Genomic DNA, 13,342 nt, shown 5'->3' on the forward strand with positions numbered 1-13,342 from the left:
ACAGGTTTTCATCATCCTACCTCTAATGGCATCTGAACTAAAAGGCAGGGGAGACAACCACACAGAGCATATGTCTGTGCACAGTGAGCTAGGAGAATCTCCAGTGCTGGGCCAGTATTGCTGGTCAGAGCCAGCAGTATCCTCAGAGCCATGGAGGAGGAGAGTCAAAGCGAGCTGTGAGCTCGTTCTGTTACAGCAGTGGGCTGCCTACAGAGTATCCTCAAACCATGGACCTCAACAGGAGTCCAACCACCACCATTCCTGTGAGGTGTTCAGGGCTGGGAATATGGGAGAAGAAAAACAGAGAAGACTTTGCCTCGTTTCTAGTGAGAAATGCTGAGGAACTCCAATTTCTAGGAAGTTCTTGCACACATCTTCCCAACCACAGCCACCCAGCTAAGCAAGGTGCTGAATGTGAACTCTTGCTGTCCCTTTATCACTTTATTTCCCCTCACTCTCTCACTGGCTGGGGCTATGAACCTCAGGGCCTCTACACTGAAGCACAGGTTGTCCCTTCTTGGTAACAATCCTTTTCCTCCCCTTCCTTGTACTCTGTTCAATCCTAAATTTTTCATGTTGAATTACTTCTCCCTTTTTCAAGAGACCTGCATATTCCTGATCAGGTACCCTCTCTCTCATGAGCTGTCTTGCCTGGATAATACTCTGGATGAGGGAATTCTCATCTTTAAGTTTCAAGAGACGATTCATTTTGGTTTTGCTCCATGTGGAGTTATCCATTCCACTGCGGTGTTAAAGATCAGGCTGGGTTTTCCCTGCTAGAATGACATGCTCTCATGTAGCTTTAGGCAGTGGAAAGACATTCTGCATCTATTATACAATTTCTTCATTCCAGAACCAGAGCAAAACTGTAAGTCAGACACATTTCTCACAGCACGGTTTGCCTAAACATCTCCCTAAGCCTTAGTCAGATCAATGGGTTTTATTCCTGCTATAATATGACTTTCTTAGGGAGATATCCTGCTTCACATGGAAGTGTGCAACAGGGTCCAAGTCTTTCTAGAGAGCCTCGGTAGCTAGCACATACTAGGGTGAAGAAGTTAAGAGAGATCACCACGTTATTTACTTTTTAAACAGTTTTTTCCTCACCAGAACATAAGGGTACACTTCTTTCCCTAAGAAACAAGGAATTCTTGAGCATTGTTCATGCAGCATGAACATGACTTAAAGTCATGAACTAGACTTAAAGGATGCTTTTCTATCTAATTCCCCTCACTCCTACTTGGCCCCAGCATTTCCCAAGAGGAAGGGCCGGCAGAAAATTCTGGCTGCTTCCTTGAGTTTGATTTAATTTCAGAAGTCCAGACAGCAAAAACCTGAATCAACCATAGTTCTAGTATCCTCACCTTTCCTGTTTCCTAACAAGATAACCCATGTGCTGGACACCCCTGCGATCCAGCATGCAGAAGGTCAGGCAGTGCTGGAGGGCAAAAGCAAAGTGGAACATAGTATTTCCTGAATGGAGCACACTTCTCCATCATGTAGTAAGCATACACTCTTCTAGATGGAGTTATTTTATCTTCAGCTGTTGAAGCCACACTGTTAGACCAGAAGGATGTAACCCATATGTGCAGTGAGCCAAGGACATCTGGGATGTAACTGCAGGACACAATGACAGCTTCACTCCCCGACTTTTGTCTTGGCTTGTTCACACAAAGGTCAAGCACAGAATTTGGCTCTTACATATTATATTTAGTTACTATCTTTTCATCATCATACAGTGGGAAAATTCTTCCCACTCCTCCTACCTCTTTGTCTTCTTCCTGCAGCCTCTGCTCTCTGCCTTGCTCCTATTTCTTCCCTGTGACTGTACATTCTTTCTGCTTCTCCCCATTTTTCCTTCCCTGAAGCACTCCCAATAGCTAAACTTCCTTAAGTTTTCAATTTTCACCTTCTTCTTTGTTCTGTCCTTTTAAAGGCTAGAAGAGTTAACACTGATATTTTTGTGTGTGTGTGTGTGTGTGTGTGTCACCGCTAGTGTTCAGAGTGAACATCTGCTACATAATGGTGGGATGAGGCCAGTTTCTGTATTATCAGTTCAGGCTGCCTGCAGATTCAGATTTATGTCATTGCACAGGGTCACACACCTAAGGCTTTCTTTACCACCATGAGGAACTGAAGTTTACTTTAAAAATAGATAAAACATAGTTCTGCAGATCCTTAGTATACGGTCTACTGTGCTACAACAGTACTGGGCCAAGAATTTGATCATACTACTGGAAACTATTAGCCACCTTCTGACCATCTGAAAATTCTCCTGTTAATGGCTAAGTTTAAAGTAGCTCTCAACTTTGTTCTGGGACTCTCTGAAGTTGGAGGTTTCTAAAGCATACCTGAAGGGTTTGAAAATCAGGTATCTTCTAGAGCGTGTCCCTATTCTGGGAGATTTTGGAGCTGGAGAAAATCGGGAAGATCTACTGATGATGCAGTTTTTGATGGAGAAGTGGGCAAATGGCTCTTTGGGCGGGAGGTGGGCAGAAGCTGTTCAACTGGGTAATGCGCTGGGAGCACTGGAGTGGGAATGAGAGAGGGAGGAATAGGGTGGGTGGGGGAGTTGCTGCTCTGTCTGAATGGAGCTTATTTCTTGCTGTAATCAGAGGGATGGTCTCCCTCAGCCTCCTGGTACTGAGAGGCACTTCACCTTCCTGTCCCTGCTGAAGCAAGGTGCTCAACAGTAGAAACCACTTACCTGATAACTGCTGCACTGAAGGCTGGTCATGTGTGCTTAACAACTGTGCCTGAATGGTTTCTACTACCCTCTTAAAACGACGGCTTGGACCTGTGAGGAGAGAAGAGGCACAAATGGCTGTGAAAGGAGTGGGAGCCAAATCCTCACACAGCCCAGGCTGGAGGGGAAGGACCACAAGCATCTTCCCTTCAGTCTTGTCCCCAAAAGTGCATCGACAGTGTATCTGCCCTACAGCCAAAGGCATGGCTTTGAGGAACTATTATGCATCCCCCATGTTAATAGGGACTGTGGTGTGCTGGACTTAACAGGAGGAAGGATGGCTTCTGGGCTCCTTTTGTAAAGACAAAAAAGGTGTGTGTGTGGGGTTTGTTTGTTTGTTTAAAACCTGTGGTGGGCACGTAGCCACCCAGAAGAAAAGGGTGATTGCATGTTTCTGTCAGAGGGAAGAAATCAATGGCTTCAAAGTGCCCAGCTGAGACACTGAGACTTCTGAGTGAAACAATGAGACAGTACAGGGAGATGCTTCAAATGTGATGCAGAGAGCAGCCATTTTAGCACTAATCATGGTGGTGGCAGCTTCACCTCTTTGGGAATCCATTTCCCTCCCAGCACTTCCATTACTACCGACACCATTTTTGTTCCTGATGTCCTCCTTGCCCCATCTGAATTTTGCCCTGAGGTCAAGACAGTTACATTCTTTCCCCTGGCAGAGCTCTCTTGGCTGGCCTCTATATCAGCAAGGACAAAACCATCTTGTACCCATTTTACAGCTTTGCCATGGTTACCTGATAAGAGTGTGAAAGTGACAGAATAGATCCCATTCTCCTTCTGTGCCTCTCCCCCTTCTGTGTATGTTATGTCCACCTGGAACTTCACTGGCTTCTGGAAGACAGCAGGACCTCCTGTGGACTTGTATTCTGCACGGAAACTTGTCTGTGAGATGACACTGTGACTGAGGCTTGGAATCTGAAACAGGGCAGTAGAAGGCAATAGTAGAACCGGAGCACAAAGAGAACAAAATTGCAAAATTTGATTTAGAACAATACACATTTCCAGAGTGGGTAAGATTTGCTGGATTTGTTTCTGCACTTGAATGTACAGTGTTCTGAAATCAGTAAGAGTGTAGGTTGCTTGGCACCACAGAAGAATGCACTGCTCCTTACAGGACCGACCTAAATCTAAAGGTTGAACATTGGTGGAATACCCAGCACGCTTATAAATTTATACGTGTTGCACAACTTCATACACTCAGTCTTTCTTTTCCTACTCATCTACTAGTTCTGAGAAATGCTTTTTGCTGAGTGAAAACTGATATTAAGGGAAGGGGCATAAAAGTCAGTGGGATGTAAGACCGGATATAAAAAAAAACACCTGAGTAGCCTGGTCTGATCTCACAGCTGATCCTGTTTTGAGCAGGAGACTTCCTCTAGTCCTTTCCAACCTCAACTGTTTGGTGATTCTGTGATATCAAACAGACATCAGGACATGGAGTGTACACTTAGACAAGTGCCTGGGATATCCACAGGGAAAGTGTGCCTGCAAATAACTTATGCAAACCACAACTCCCATCAATATGTAAAAGAACTCTGAGAAGCTTTCTGGTATCATCCAATATGTGTACCTTCAGGCCCGTGGTAGAATTTCATAACTGCCTAATTTTCAAGCAGTAACCTTGCCAAAAAGTTTAACATACCTTTCCAGAATTTAACATACTTGTATTCTGTTTATTGCTTCATAATGGACCAGATATAAAAAAACCCAAACCAAATCACTTGGAAATCTCGCCTCTAGTTTAGGAGGAAAAATGAAGATGGGTCCTTTGAGAAGCTGACGTTAAGGACTTACTTAGTAGGCTGTGATAATGCATTTAAGTTTGAAGTTGGCTGTAAGAGATGATTCATAGAGTTTGCACAGAAATCACTACATCACACCTCAACCCACACATGTGGGGTACACACAGGACCACCAATAGAGACAGTAGTGCACACTACAGCACAATAAAAACCAGCAGCACAGCTAGATGCATGAAATGGATATAGTAACATGGCTGCTTCCAACCAATCTCAGCTGGATACCAGTGTCTGATGCATGCTACTATACTGCACTTGCATGCCTGTACAGTTGTGGCTGGTTTTTGGAAGAAATTCATTGCAGCATCATAGAGACTAAAAAGGAGTGCAGTATTTTGTGGAAAACAATATCAATTCAACAAATAACACAGGGAATTAAGTTTCCTTCTTTTAATTCTATTGAAAAAAAGTCTAATTATGTTGTCAACTACCTTGAACTGAAAAAATCTCTCAGATTAACTTTACTGTACTTTTTCTTCATTGGTCCTTTCAGACAGTGAGAATAAGGACTTTCTATAGGAAAAAAATTACAATTTCCCTCCGCTTTCTTAGATTGTAAATAAATGGCATCTGCAACAACTGATACTCTGGTCACCAAAAGAAATTTCCCTTCTTTCCTCCATACAGCACTGAAAAGGAGATTTAAAGTAACGAATGCAGATGTGAGCCAAGATTTTTGTCTGACTGAGGTGGTGGAGGGCATTCCCAGCAGAGGGGACCCAATCTGATGCCCAGACAGTGACTGTAATGTTAGTCTGACAAAGCAGCAAATCAGCACCAGCAGTGTGCTCTAACTGCAGTGATATTCCAAGCACTGACAACCTGGAGACCCTGCCAGGAAGGCTGAAATCTTTTCTCACCTTAGAGATCATTATCTACAGTTAGAAATTCAGACAGTGTCCAGTGGAAGCCGGAATCAACATAAATTACATCCACAGAGGATGCATTTGAAGGTGTAGACACCGTGCCCAGTAACGTGTGGCTCAGGGAGGCCTGGAACTGAGCAGTGAGCAATGACTCCGAGAGGCAGCTGGGGTGACTTACCGAGAGGAAAGCGTGGACAATATCAGCCTTAATGGAGCTTAGTGGTTTGTCCTTAATGACCACAAAAATCTGTTCTTCTTTCTCCAAGTTGATGAAGTTACCGAACCAGGATTTTTTGGCAAGCCTGACATGGTGAAAAGAAAAAGATGGTTTAGAATATTGAGTACTATTTCTTACGTAACCCCAGCTAGAAAAAATACTAAAAAACATACAAGGAGGTTTTAATAACACTCCAGATGTGATACTACTACTAATAGTAAGTGGAAAACAGTGTCAGAGAACACCCAGAACAACATTTCACTTTGTGAAAACTATTAAAATGATGGACCACACAGTGTTATTCTGGCAGCATGACAATGAAAAATCAGGAGTCATGGTAACTTTTTTGACTGAGCCAATATACCAATGAATACTGCATACATAAAGTGCATATAAACCAGGGGACACATTTGTGGTTTGTCTCCAGGGATATCTCCGTTTCTTGTGACATTATGCAGATGCTGGTGATACAGGATTTAACTTTCTTCCCACCCAATTTCAACCCCTTTGGTGTTCTAAGACTTAGAAAGTTTCCTTTTCTGAAGGTGTCCTGTTGGGCTGACAGCACAATCACAGGATCTTGCTTTTTAAAGCAAGCTGTAGGTTTCACTGGATCTCCAATGGGCCAGGACAAAGACTGTCCCGTTCACTATCCCATTCAGGGTGTCTAATGAGTGAACTCTGGCTATCCTATAAAGGAATCAATTTTCAGTACTGAGAGAGAAGATATCAACACCACACAAAACACAGTTCAGGCTTTCCACTGACAGCAGTCCAACTTCCCAGTTCCTTTCAGCATCAGATGGTGGTTTGATCATTAAATTGCTCTGTTTTTTCAAGCTGACATATCATCAAATGTGTGATTTTGCTTATTGTTTCACCACCTCAATGCATTTTGTTGACATTCCCATTTTTAGTTAAACAGGCCAAAGGAAAAATGCCGGGACATGGAAGTTATTGGGGGACACACTACCCAGAACTTGAAGGTAGCACCTCTGACAGGTGTGGTTTTGAGGGAAGGGAAGATGCTGTCAGCCGTGAGATACAGCCGAGGAATTGCTGGACCAACCTGGACCCAGGGAAAATTCCACTGAAATCAGCCATATTCTAGTAGGGAAGAATTTAGCATGAAAATGTCAGAAATGAAAAGACCTGCCACCAAGAGAGTGCTATTATTTTCCTCCACAGGATACTTTATAATGCCACGACAAGTCCAGTTTACAGGATGGCAAGCAATAGGCTTTCAGTTGTTTTGGCGGACATTCACCGCTCAGTAGAAGACGACAACCTCTCCAGACAAGGAGAGCCATCTGCAGAAAGGATTACTGTACAGCAGCTTTCCAGCAAAGCCATAAACTGCGGAGAGTTATTAGTAGATTCACTTTCCGTGGCAAAGACTCAGACTGAGGCAGAATGAGGACGGGTAGAGACTAGGAGAGAGAGGAGCAAACTAGGAAACTAATCTGAACTCTAGAGTTTCAGGGTAAAGAACAAAGCTTGACCTCAGCAGTGTCCACCAATTTGCACTCATTCCCTGTTCCAGAGTGCTCCATGAATCACCCAACTGTCGTCTCACTGGCCATTTAATGCACACAGCAGAAAGAACACAACTGGAAGACCGCTCAGCTGTGCAAATAATCATTTGCTTCTACTTACTGCGGGCAACCAAAAATAAGAGTGCAGAAAGATTCACTTGCAATTTGGTAAACCAGTGCCCCCCACTCAATTAAAGTGGGCTGGAAAACTGTCACTCCCTCAAATATTCATAGGCAGCTGTAACTAAACTAGTGAGGCAGAGATTAGCATAGGGAGCAGTAAAGAAAGGGCCTCTCATTTAAATGGGTCGTTAAGGAGCCAGGGTTAGAGTGTGAAAGGAAATTACATACTAATTAGCTCATGTGTCTCGCACACACCATAACAACTCTGCGAGCCCCTGGAGAGCTGGGGCAATAGCTCCCTGCGTGTAAAGGGTCTACGCTCATTAGTAAATTAGCACCTGGTTATCCATCTAAAACGGCTGGTTGTCTCAGGCTCCTACGTATCATAATCTGAACCGGCGTTGGCTATATGGACTCCAGGGGCCCAGGGTACGTCACGCATGGAAGCTGGGCCTGGGAAAAGTGTGCATATTTAATTGCAGATCTGCCGTGTTAAAATACGGCTTTTCATTTTTGTATTATCATTAATGGTTTTGTTGGTCCTTCATTTATAGGTCTCTTAACAAGCACAGGTTGAAAGGGCCCTAGCACACAGGGAGGTTTTCTCCTGTTCGGCTTGGAAGCTTGGTCTTGAGTCTCCACAGTCCAGCTGGGCTCTTTTATTTGGCCAGGTTATCGCCAGTAATATGACTCTGGAAGATTCACTGGTAGCCAGGGCTACGCTCCAGCTTGTAAATCAGTGGAATTCACTGAATTATTTTGCTGCTGTCACATAAGATGGAATATATGCCAGTGGCCTTTCCTGTTTCTGGAAAGAACAGAATCAAGACATAGCACACATGTGCTGGCTTTTCTGCCCTAAATCAGCAGAACTAGCTGTGCTCATACACCCGGGCAGTAGGCCCACTGAAGAGAGGGGGCAGCTTTGGAGTAAAATGACACACTAAAGGTTACCCTCCTCTCAGAAACTATTAAGTGCTTCTAACTTGAGATAAGATAGGTATGAATCAAGGATCCTCAGCACCCTGAATGAGGTGCTCTAGCATCTCACAAGATCAGGCTGTAAGCAGTAAAAAATTTACTTAAAATTAACAATCTTTTCTTGTCATGGCAAACCACCTAAGGGGGAGGGAGATAAGAGGTACGTGTGGGAGGCTGCGTATGTAGATTACTCTAGGGAATCTAATCAGGTGTCCGGCTGATGAAAAAGCAAATAGATTAGCATGAAAATGGAGGCTGGTGCTTTATTACTTCACACTGAATTGCTCACTGCTGTAAGGTGGCCTCTTCCTACTTTTGGAGTGTCTGACTGCATCGCCTTCTGGAGAGCCTCACTATTTGTCCCTGAGTGCATGGATCTGTAACCTCCAGAGGTTTACCTGCTTGGCATAAATAACAGCATTTCTACTCAAGCAAATGGAGCTTTGCAGGTTTAAAGCAGCTGGAGCTATGTCTCTTTAAATGTCATCCCTAACACCTTTTCTAGGACTTTTTCATATGAGAAAGAATATCATTACCCAGACATGTCAAAGTGTATTACCTAATCATCAGGTTTGTTAAATGAATAGCAGTCATTGCTGTAACAGAGCAAGGACATGTATTTATTGCTCAACCCGTGAGGTCAATACAGCTCGTGATAAGGATATCTTATTTCTTACAGAAAGGAAGAAAATACTAGAAAAAAATAAGACATGTGGAAGTGGGCACTGAGCAACAAGACATCTATCGTTAAAATATAATCCAGTTCATTATTTTTTATGACTTTTATTATGTTTACTGCAGGGTGCAGCCCAATTGAACTCATTAATTTGGCAATTATACAGAAAAAGAAAAAAGGGCCTTAGGCTTTGACTTGCATCCAAACTGCCTCAAATGACAGGCACTACTTCTCCATACCAGCTTTTAAAGAGTGAGTGGGAAGCAGAGAAGGCAATAAATTACAGAAAAACTTCCACCAACATATATGCATGAAGAGGAGAGGAGAAATTTAATTCTGAAGGTTTTCTGCTTGAATGGCCTTAAAAACATTTGAGATGAGAGTATCATATATTTCTTTGATAAGGATGCGTTCATTTTATTAAATTCTCTCATGCCTCTCTATTCGTAAATGCTCCAAAGTGTTGAAAACACAATTTATTCCATTTTTCCTCCTGCATTTCTTTTACTAACCTTTACTATTCCCTACTTCTCCCTCTCCTGAAGTCTTTATCTTTCTCCATTCTGCAGCATCAGAGTGCCCATCTTACACCAAGTAAATGCCAGGTCTGGGGAAAGTTATTAAGGCAATACCATTGTCACCAATTACAAAACTTTGGGCCCCAAATTTCCTTCTATGACTCATGAATATTTCACACAAGTATCTTGACAAGAGGCCAAATTGCCTTGGTTGGCAGGGTAAGTCTATGGGCATTGGGTGCACAAACACAAGCTGTGAAAATAAAAAGTAATAATTTGGCATCTGTTGCATATATCAGGAAGTGTTTGGAGCAGCACTCTCTGGCAGGGACTTCCAATCCTGCCATGCAGTGACGCACATTTGTGCAGTGAAATGGTTGAAATGTACACTGACTTTTAGGAATGAGTCTGGTGAATATGAAACAGCTTCTACATGTCCCGGTGCTGCTGCCTAGAATTAACACTGCGTTTACTATCGCAGCCAAAGATTCTTCTGAATTATCTTAGCAGAAGCTTCTGCATGTCATCCTGAGGAGGCAAACTCTCCTGTACTAAGAGGAAGATTTTTTAGTGCATAGTTAGTGCCAGTACAAGCCACTGATTATCCTCTCCACTCCACAAGAGTGATCTGCTTGACAACCACATGAAAGAAGAGAGAAGGAGCGTGTTACAAACCTAGTAAATTCAGCAAGCCACGAGAAAATGAGGTGGTTACTGGGAGACTGTTTCATCACATGTTGACTCCAGTTATTACTGAGGTACAGATTTTATGCGGGGTCCTCAGCAGAAGAACCATTTCACACCTCTATCCCACATACAGGATAACAGGTTACAGTTAGATACTGATCCAGAATATGTTACCCCATGACATTCAGGCAAGGAAATGACATTGGTACGCAGGGGAAAAAAAGTAGTATACTGGCAAATTACTCACTCGGGGGATGATTCCGGGGTTAAATTAGACATCTCCTCTGGTGTAGGTACTGCCCATGCACACACAGCCACAGAGAGGGAGGGAGAAAAGAAATTGATGATTCAGTACACCTTCCATTATCTGCTTGTATATCACCAAAACAATTCCAGCATTACGCCCTCTTGCATTTGCACACTGCTTCTGCAGACTAGTTCTGTCATGACACTTGAACACTTGTCATATGTCTCTAGGCCACTGTAACTAATCAAGTGCTGCATTTCAAGGCTCACCCTACTCTTCCTTAAATTATTATGTAATCTTGCACTGGCTTCAATGCTTTCTGGTTCACACTTAAACACCATGCCAGTTTGGTTGCTCCAAAATTGCTTCAAAGCCCAGTTGGATGCAGCTCAGTCACTGCTGTAACTCTCTGCAGCTCTCTGACCATCTCAGGGACAATGTCCCTGACCATCACAATTCAAAAATCTAACCCTTTCATGGCTGTAATCCTCCTTTCCCGTGGGATCACATCCCAGTACCCTGTTAAGCCACTGGGTGTTAGGATAGCTGCTGCTGACATCTGAGGATGATGCATCTGACTTTGCCTGAATGCAAAAAGCCACCTGGAGCTTGAAGAAGAACATTTTGCACATCTCAACACTCTAGAGACTCTGAAAACTGAAACCGGCCAGCAGATATGAAACCACTGATTGTATTAAGGAGATTTCTACACCAATTAGCAGAGAATGTGAAAAAAACATTAACCAGTTCAAAGCTGTGCTTCAGGACAATTTCAGCCTATTGCCACTGGCTATCTTCTTTTCAGCAGAAAGCGAAGCCTGGGGCTATGGAAAGGCAGCCAAGTACAGCCATAGGGGAAATGGCAGAGTTCTAGATTTGCTGAGAAAACGAGCAGAGAAGCTGAAGATAAAATTGTCTTGTCTAAGAGCCACAACAGGGAAAGTAAGAGCTGTATGACTAGAGTGTGAACAGGGCTCAGGAGATGCTGTTGGAGCAGGTGCAGTGGCATGACAGAGCCTGTGCACATGCCCTGGGTTAGGGCTAGCTGATGCCACAACTCCCATTTTCAATACCAATATTCAGTCCTCAGTACAGGAAATTTGCAGAGCCACAGAGAGGTATCAACTTGCTCCCTAATGTTTGCCTAAACCAGAACTACCTTATCCGTCTGGATGAGTACTCACCTTGCAATTTCCTGCGATGGAAGCGAGGAGACCCCAGGAAACTATTCTTGATTGAGTTGAGCCGTGTCCTCCATGGCATTCCTCCAATGCTGGGGCTGGATGGTGGTGTTGGGTTGGGTGTGCCTGCTGGGCTCTCCTTTGGCGTATGGACAGGTGTCCCCTTGGGGGTAGGGAGGGGACTTCCCCTTGGAGAGGGGTGAGGGGTGACCTGTATGATGGGGATAGATTTGGTGCTTGGGTCAGTACTAGAAGGGAGCAATCTAACAGGAGACATAGGGTTGGTCTGCACTTTAGGAACAGCCAGCTGTGGGTTAAAGCCGGCAGCAGGCAAGCGGCCCTGAGCATTCTGCACAGGGGTGTTCTGAGAAGAGGGGGCGCTGGTATTGCTGGTAGGGAGTGGGTTGGATTTAGTAGACTGGAGTGGTTTTTCGGCCAATTTGCTCTTGGATGGCAAAGTCTGCGTCTTTGGATTGGGCTGAAGTGCTGGCTTTGGTTGTAGTACATGTCCAGGCCTGGAGGCGTTCCTACAAGCATCAGGGTCCAAGGAGACTTGGGGTCGGGGAGAGAAAGGGAGGTCGGAGGTCTGAGGGGGGATGAAGAACTTTCTGATAGGCTACGAGACAGACGCAGAGTGTCCATGCACATCAAAAACAGTGAAATACGCATAGAGCGGGCGAGCAGAGAAAGGAAAGTCAGAATAAAATCCATCCGAGTCACAAAGATGCACCATGTCACAAGGAGACACAAGAGATGGAGGTGAAGGGGTAGTGGGGGGGAGGGATTTTGCAAAGAAACAAAAACGAACAAACAAACAAAAAACAAAAAAAAGACATGCAGTTAGCTGGGAACACAGCATAATCAACAACAGCAGCAGCGGCAGCAGCAAGAACAACAGTGTCATAACAGGCTTCATCATATTAACCAACCACGTGTCAGCAAAGGAAAACAACAGAAAGAAAAGTAAAACAAAGGAAAAGTAAAAAAAAATAAAAAGAAAAAAAAAAGAAAGAAAGTAACCAAGAAAAAAGAAGAGAGAAATGCCATCTCTCTGGGATTGTTCTGATTGCCCTGCAGTGAGAGAAGCACGATGCTGTAGGGAGGTGAGGAAGGGGAAGAAGAACCACTCAAGCCACAGACAAATTGAGATGTGCCAAGAATGGGACCACCTCTTTCAGCTCCAAGTGCCCATATGCAAACCCAGCAGAGAGATGAAACTCAAAACAGGTGTGTGATACACACGGAGTGGTAGGCGATACACACAGGTTACTGCACACACCAGTCAGAACCTCTTTCCTTCCTCTTTACCCCTGACTCTGGATAATGCACACCCCGGCTGCAGCCACCCATTGCAGAAAGAGGGGAACAGAGAGAGTGATACCATGTGGGCATCCGCTCTCCTCCCCTGGCCTGGAAGGTTAAACCACTCAGCATTCGCTTGGAGGCTCCAGAGCACACACCACCACGAGAAAAATATGAACTCGGGTTGGTGTTAGATTTGTCATCAGCTACAACAAAAACTTCAGAGGCCTGGCAAATTTGTTTATCGGGGAAGAGATGATACTTCCCATCAGACTTTATGCTTCTCCTGCAACATCCCTCATCGAAAAAGTCACAGCAATATTTGCCATTAAGTCTCAGTTCTATGGAAGGGGTGGGGGTGTTTTATAAGACACAGTTTAAAAAGAAAAAGACAACCAAAGTTCATAATCCAACACCGAGTTATAAAAATGGGATTATGATTTTTCCCCCCC

General features: G+C 44.0%; 1 protein-coding gene across 19 annotated transcripts in view; it reads right to left on the bottom strand.

Annotated features, from left to right (window-relative positions):
• The window catches only part of BRSK2 (BR serine/threonine kinase 2), a 315,364-nt gene that overhangs the window by 20,723 nt on the left and 281,299 nt on the right, over positions 1–13,342 (bottom strand). For 13 of the 19 annotated variants that reach the window (XM_026850206.1, XM_026850203.1, XM_026850207.1 and 10 more), the window contains 5 exons: positions 11,592–12,204; positions 10,408–10,456; positions 5,602–5,725; positions 3,493–3,673; positions 2,708–2,797 (listed from right to left, as the gene is read on the bottom strand). In XM_026850206.1, the coding sequence (XP_026706007.1) occupies positions 2,708–2,797; positions 3,493–3,673; positions 5,602–5,725; positions 10,408–10,456; positions 11,592–12,204 (1,057 nt within the window). The remainder of the gene's footprint in view (positions 1–2,707; positions 2,798–3,492; positions 3,674–5,601; positions 5,726–10,407; positions 10,457–11,591; positions 12,205–13,342) is intronic. The other 6 variants (XM_026850220.1, XM_026850217.1, XM_026850219.1 and 3 more) reach the window with 1 other exon arrangement.

This window comes from Athene cunicularia (genome assembly GCF_003259725.1).
Source record: "Athene cunicularia isolate RWA chromosome 5 unlocalized genomic scaffold, athCun1 chr5_part2, whole genome shotgun sequence".
In the NCBI taxonomy this organism is placed as follows: domain Eukaryota; kingdom Metazoa; phylum Chordata; class Aves; order Strigiformes; family Strigidae; genus Athene; species Athene cunicularia.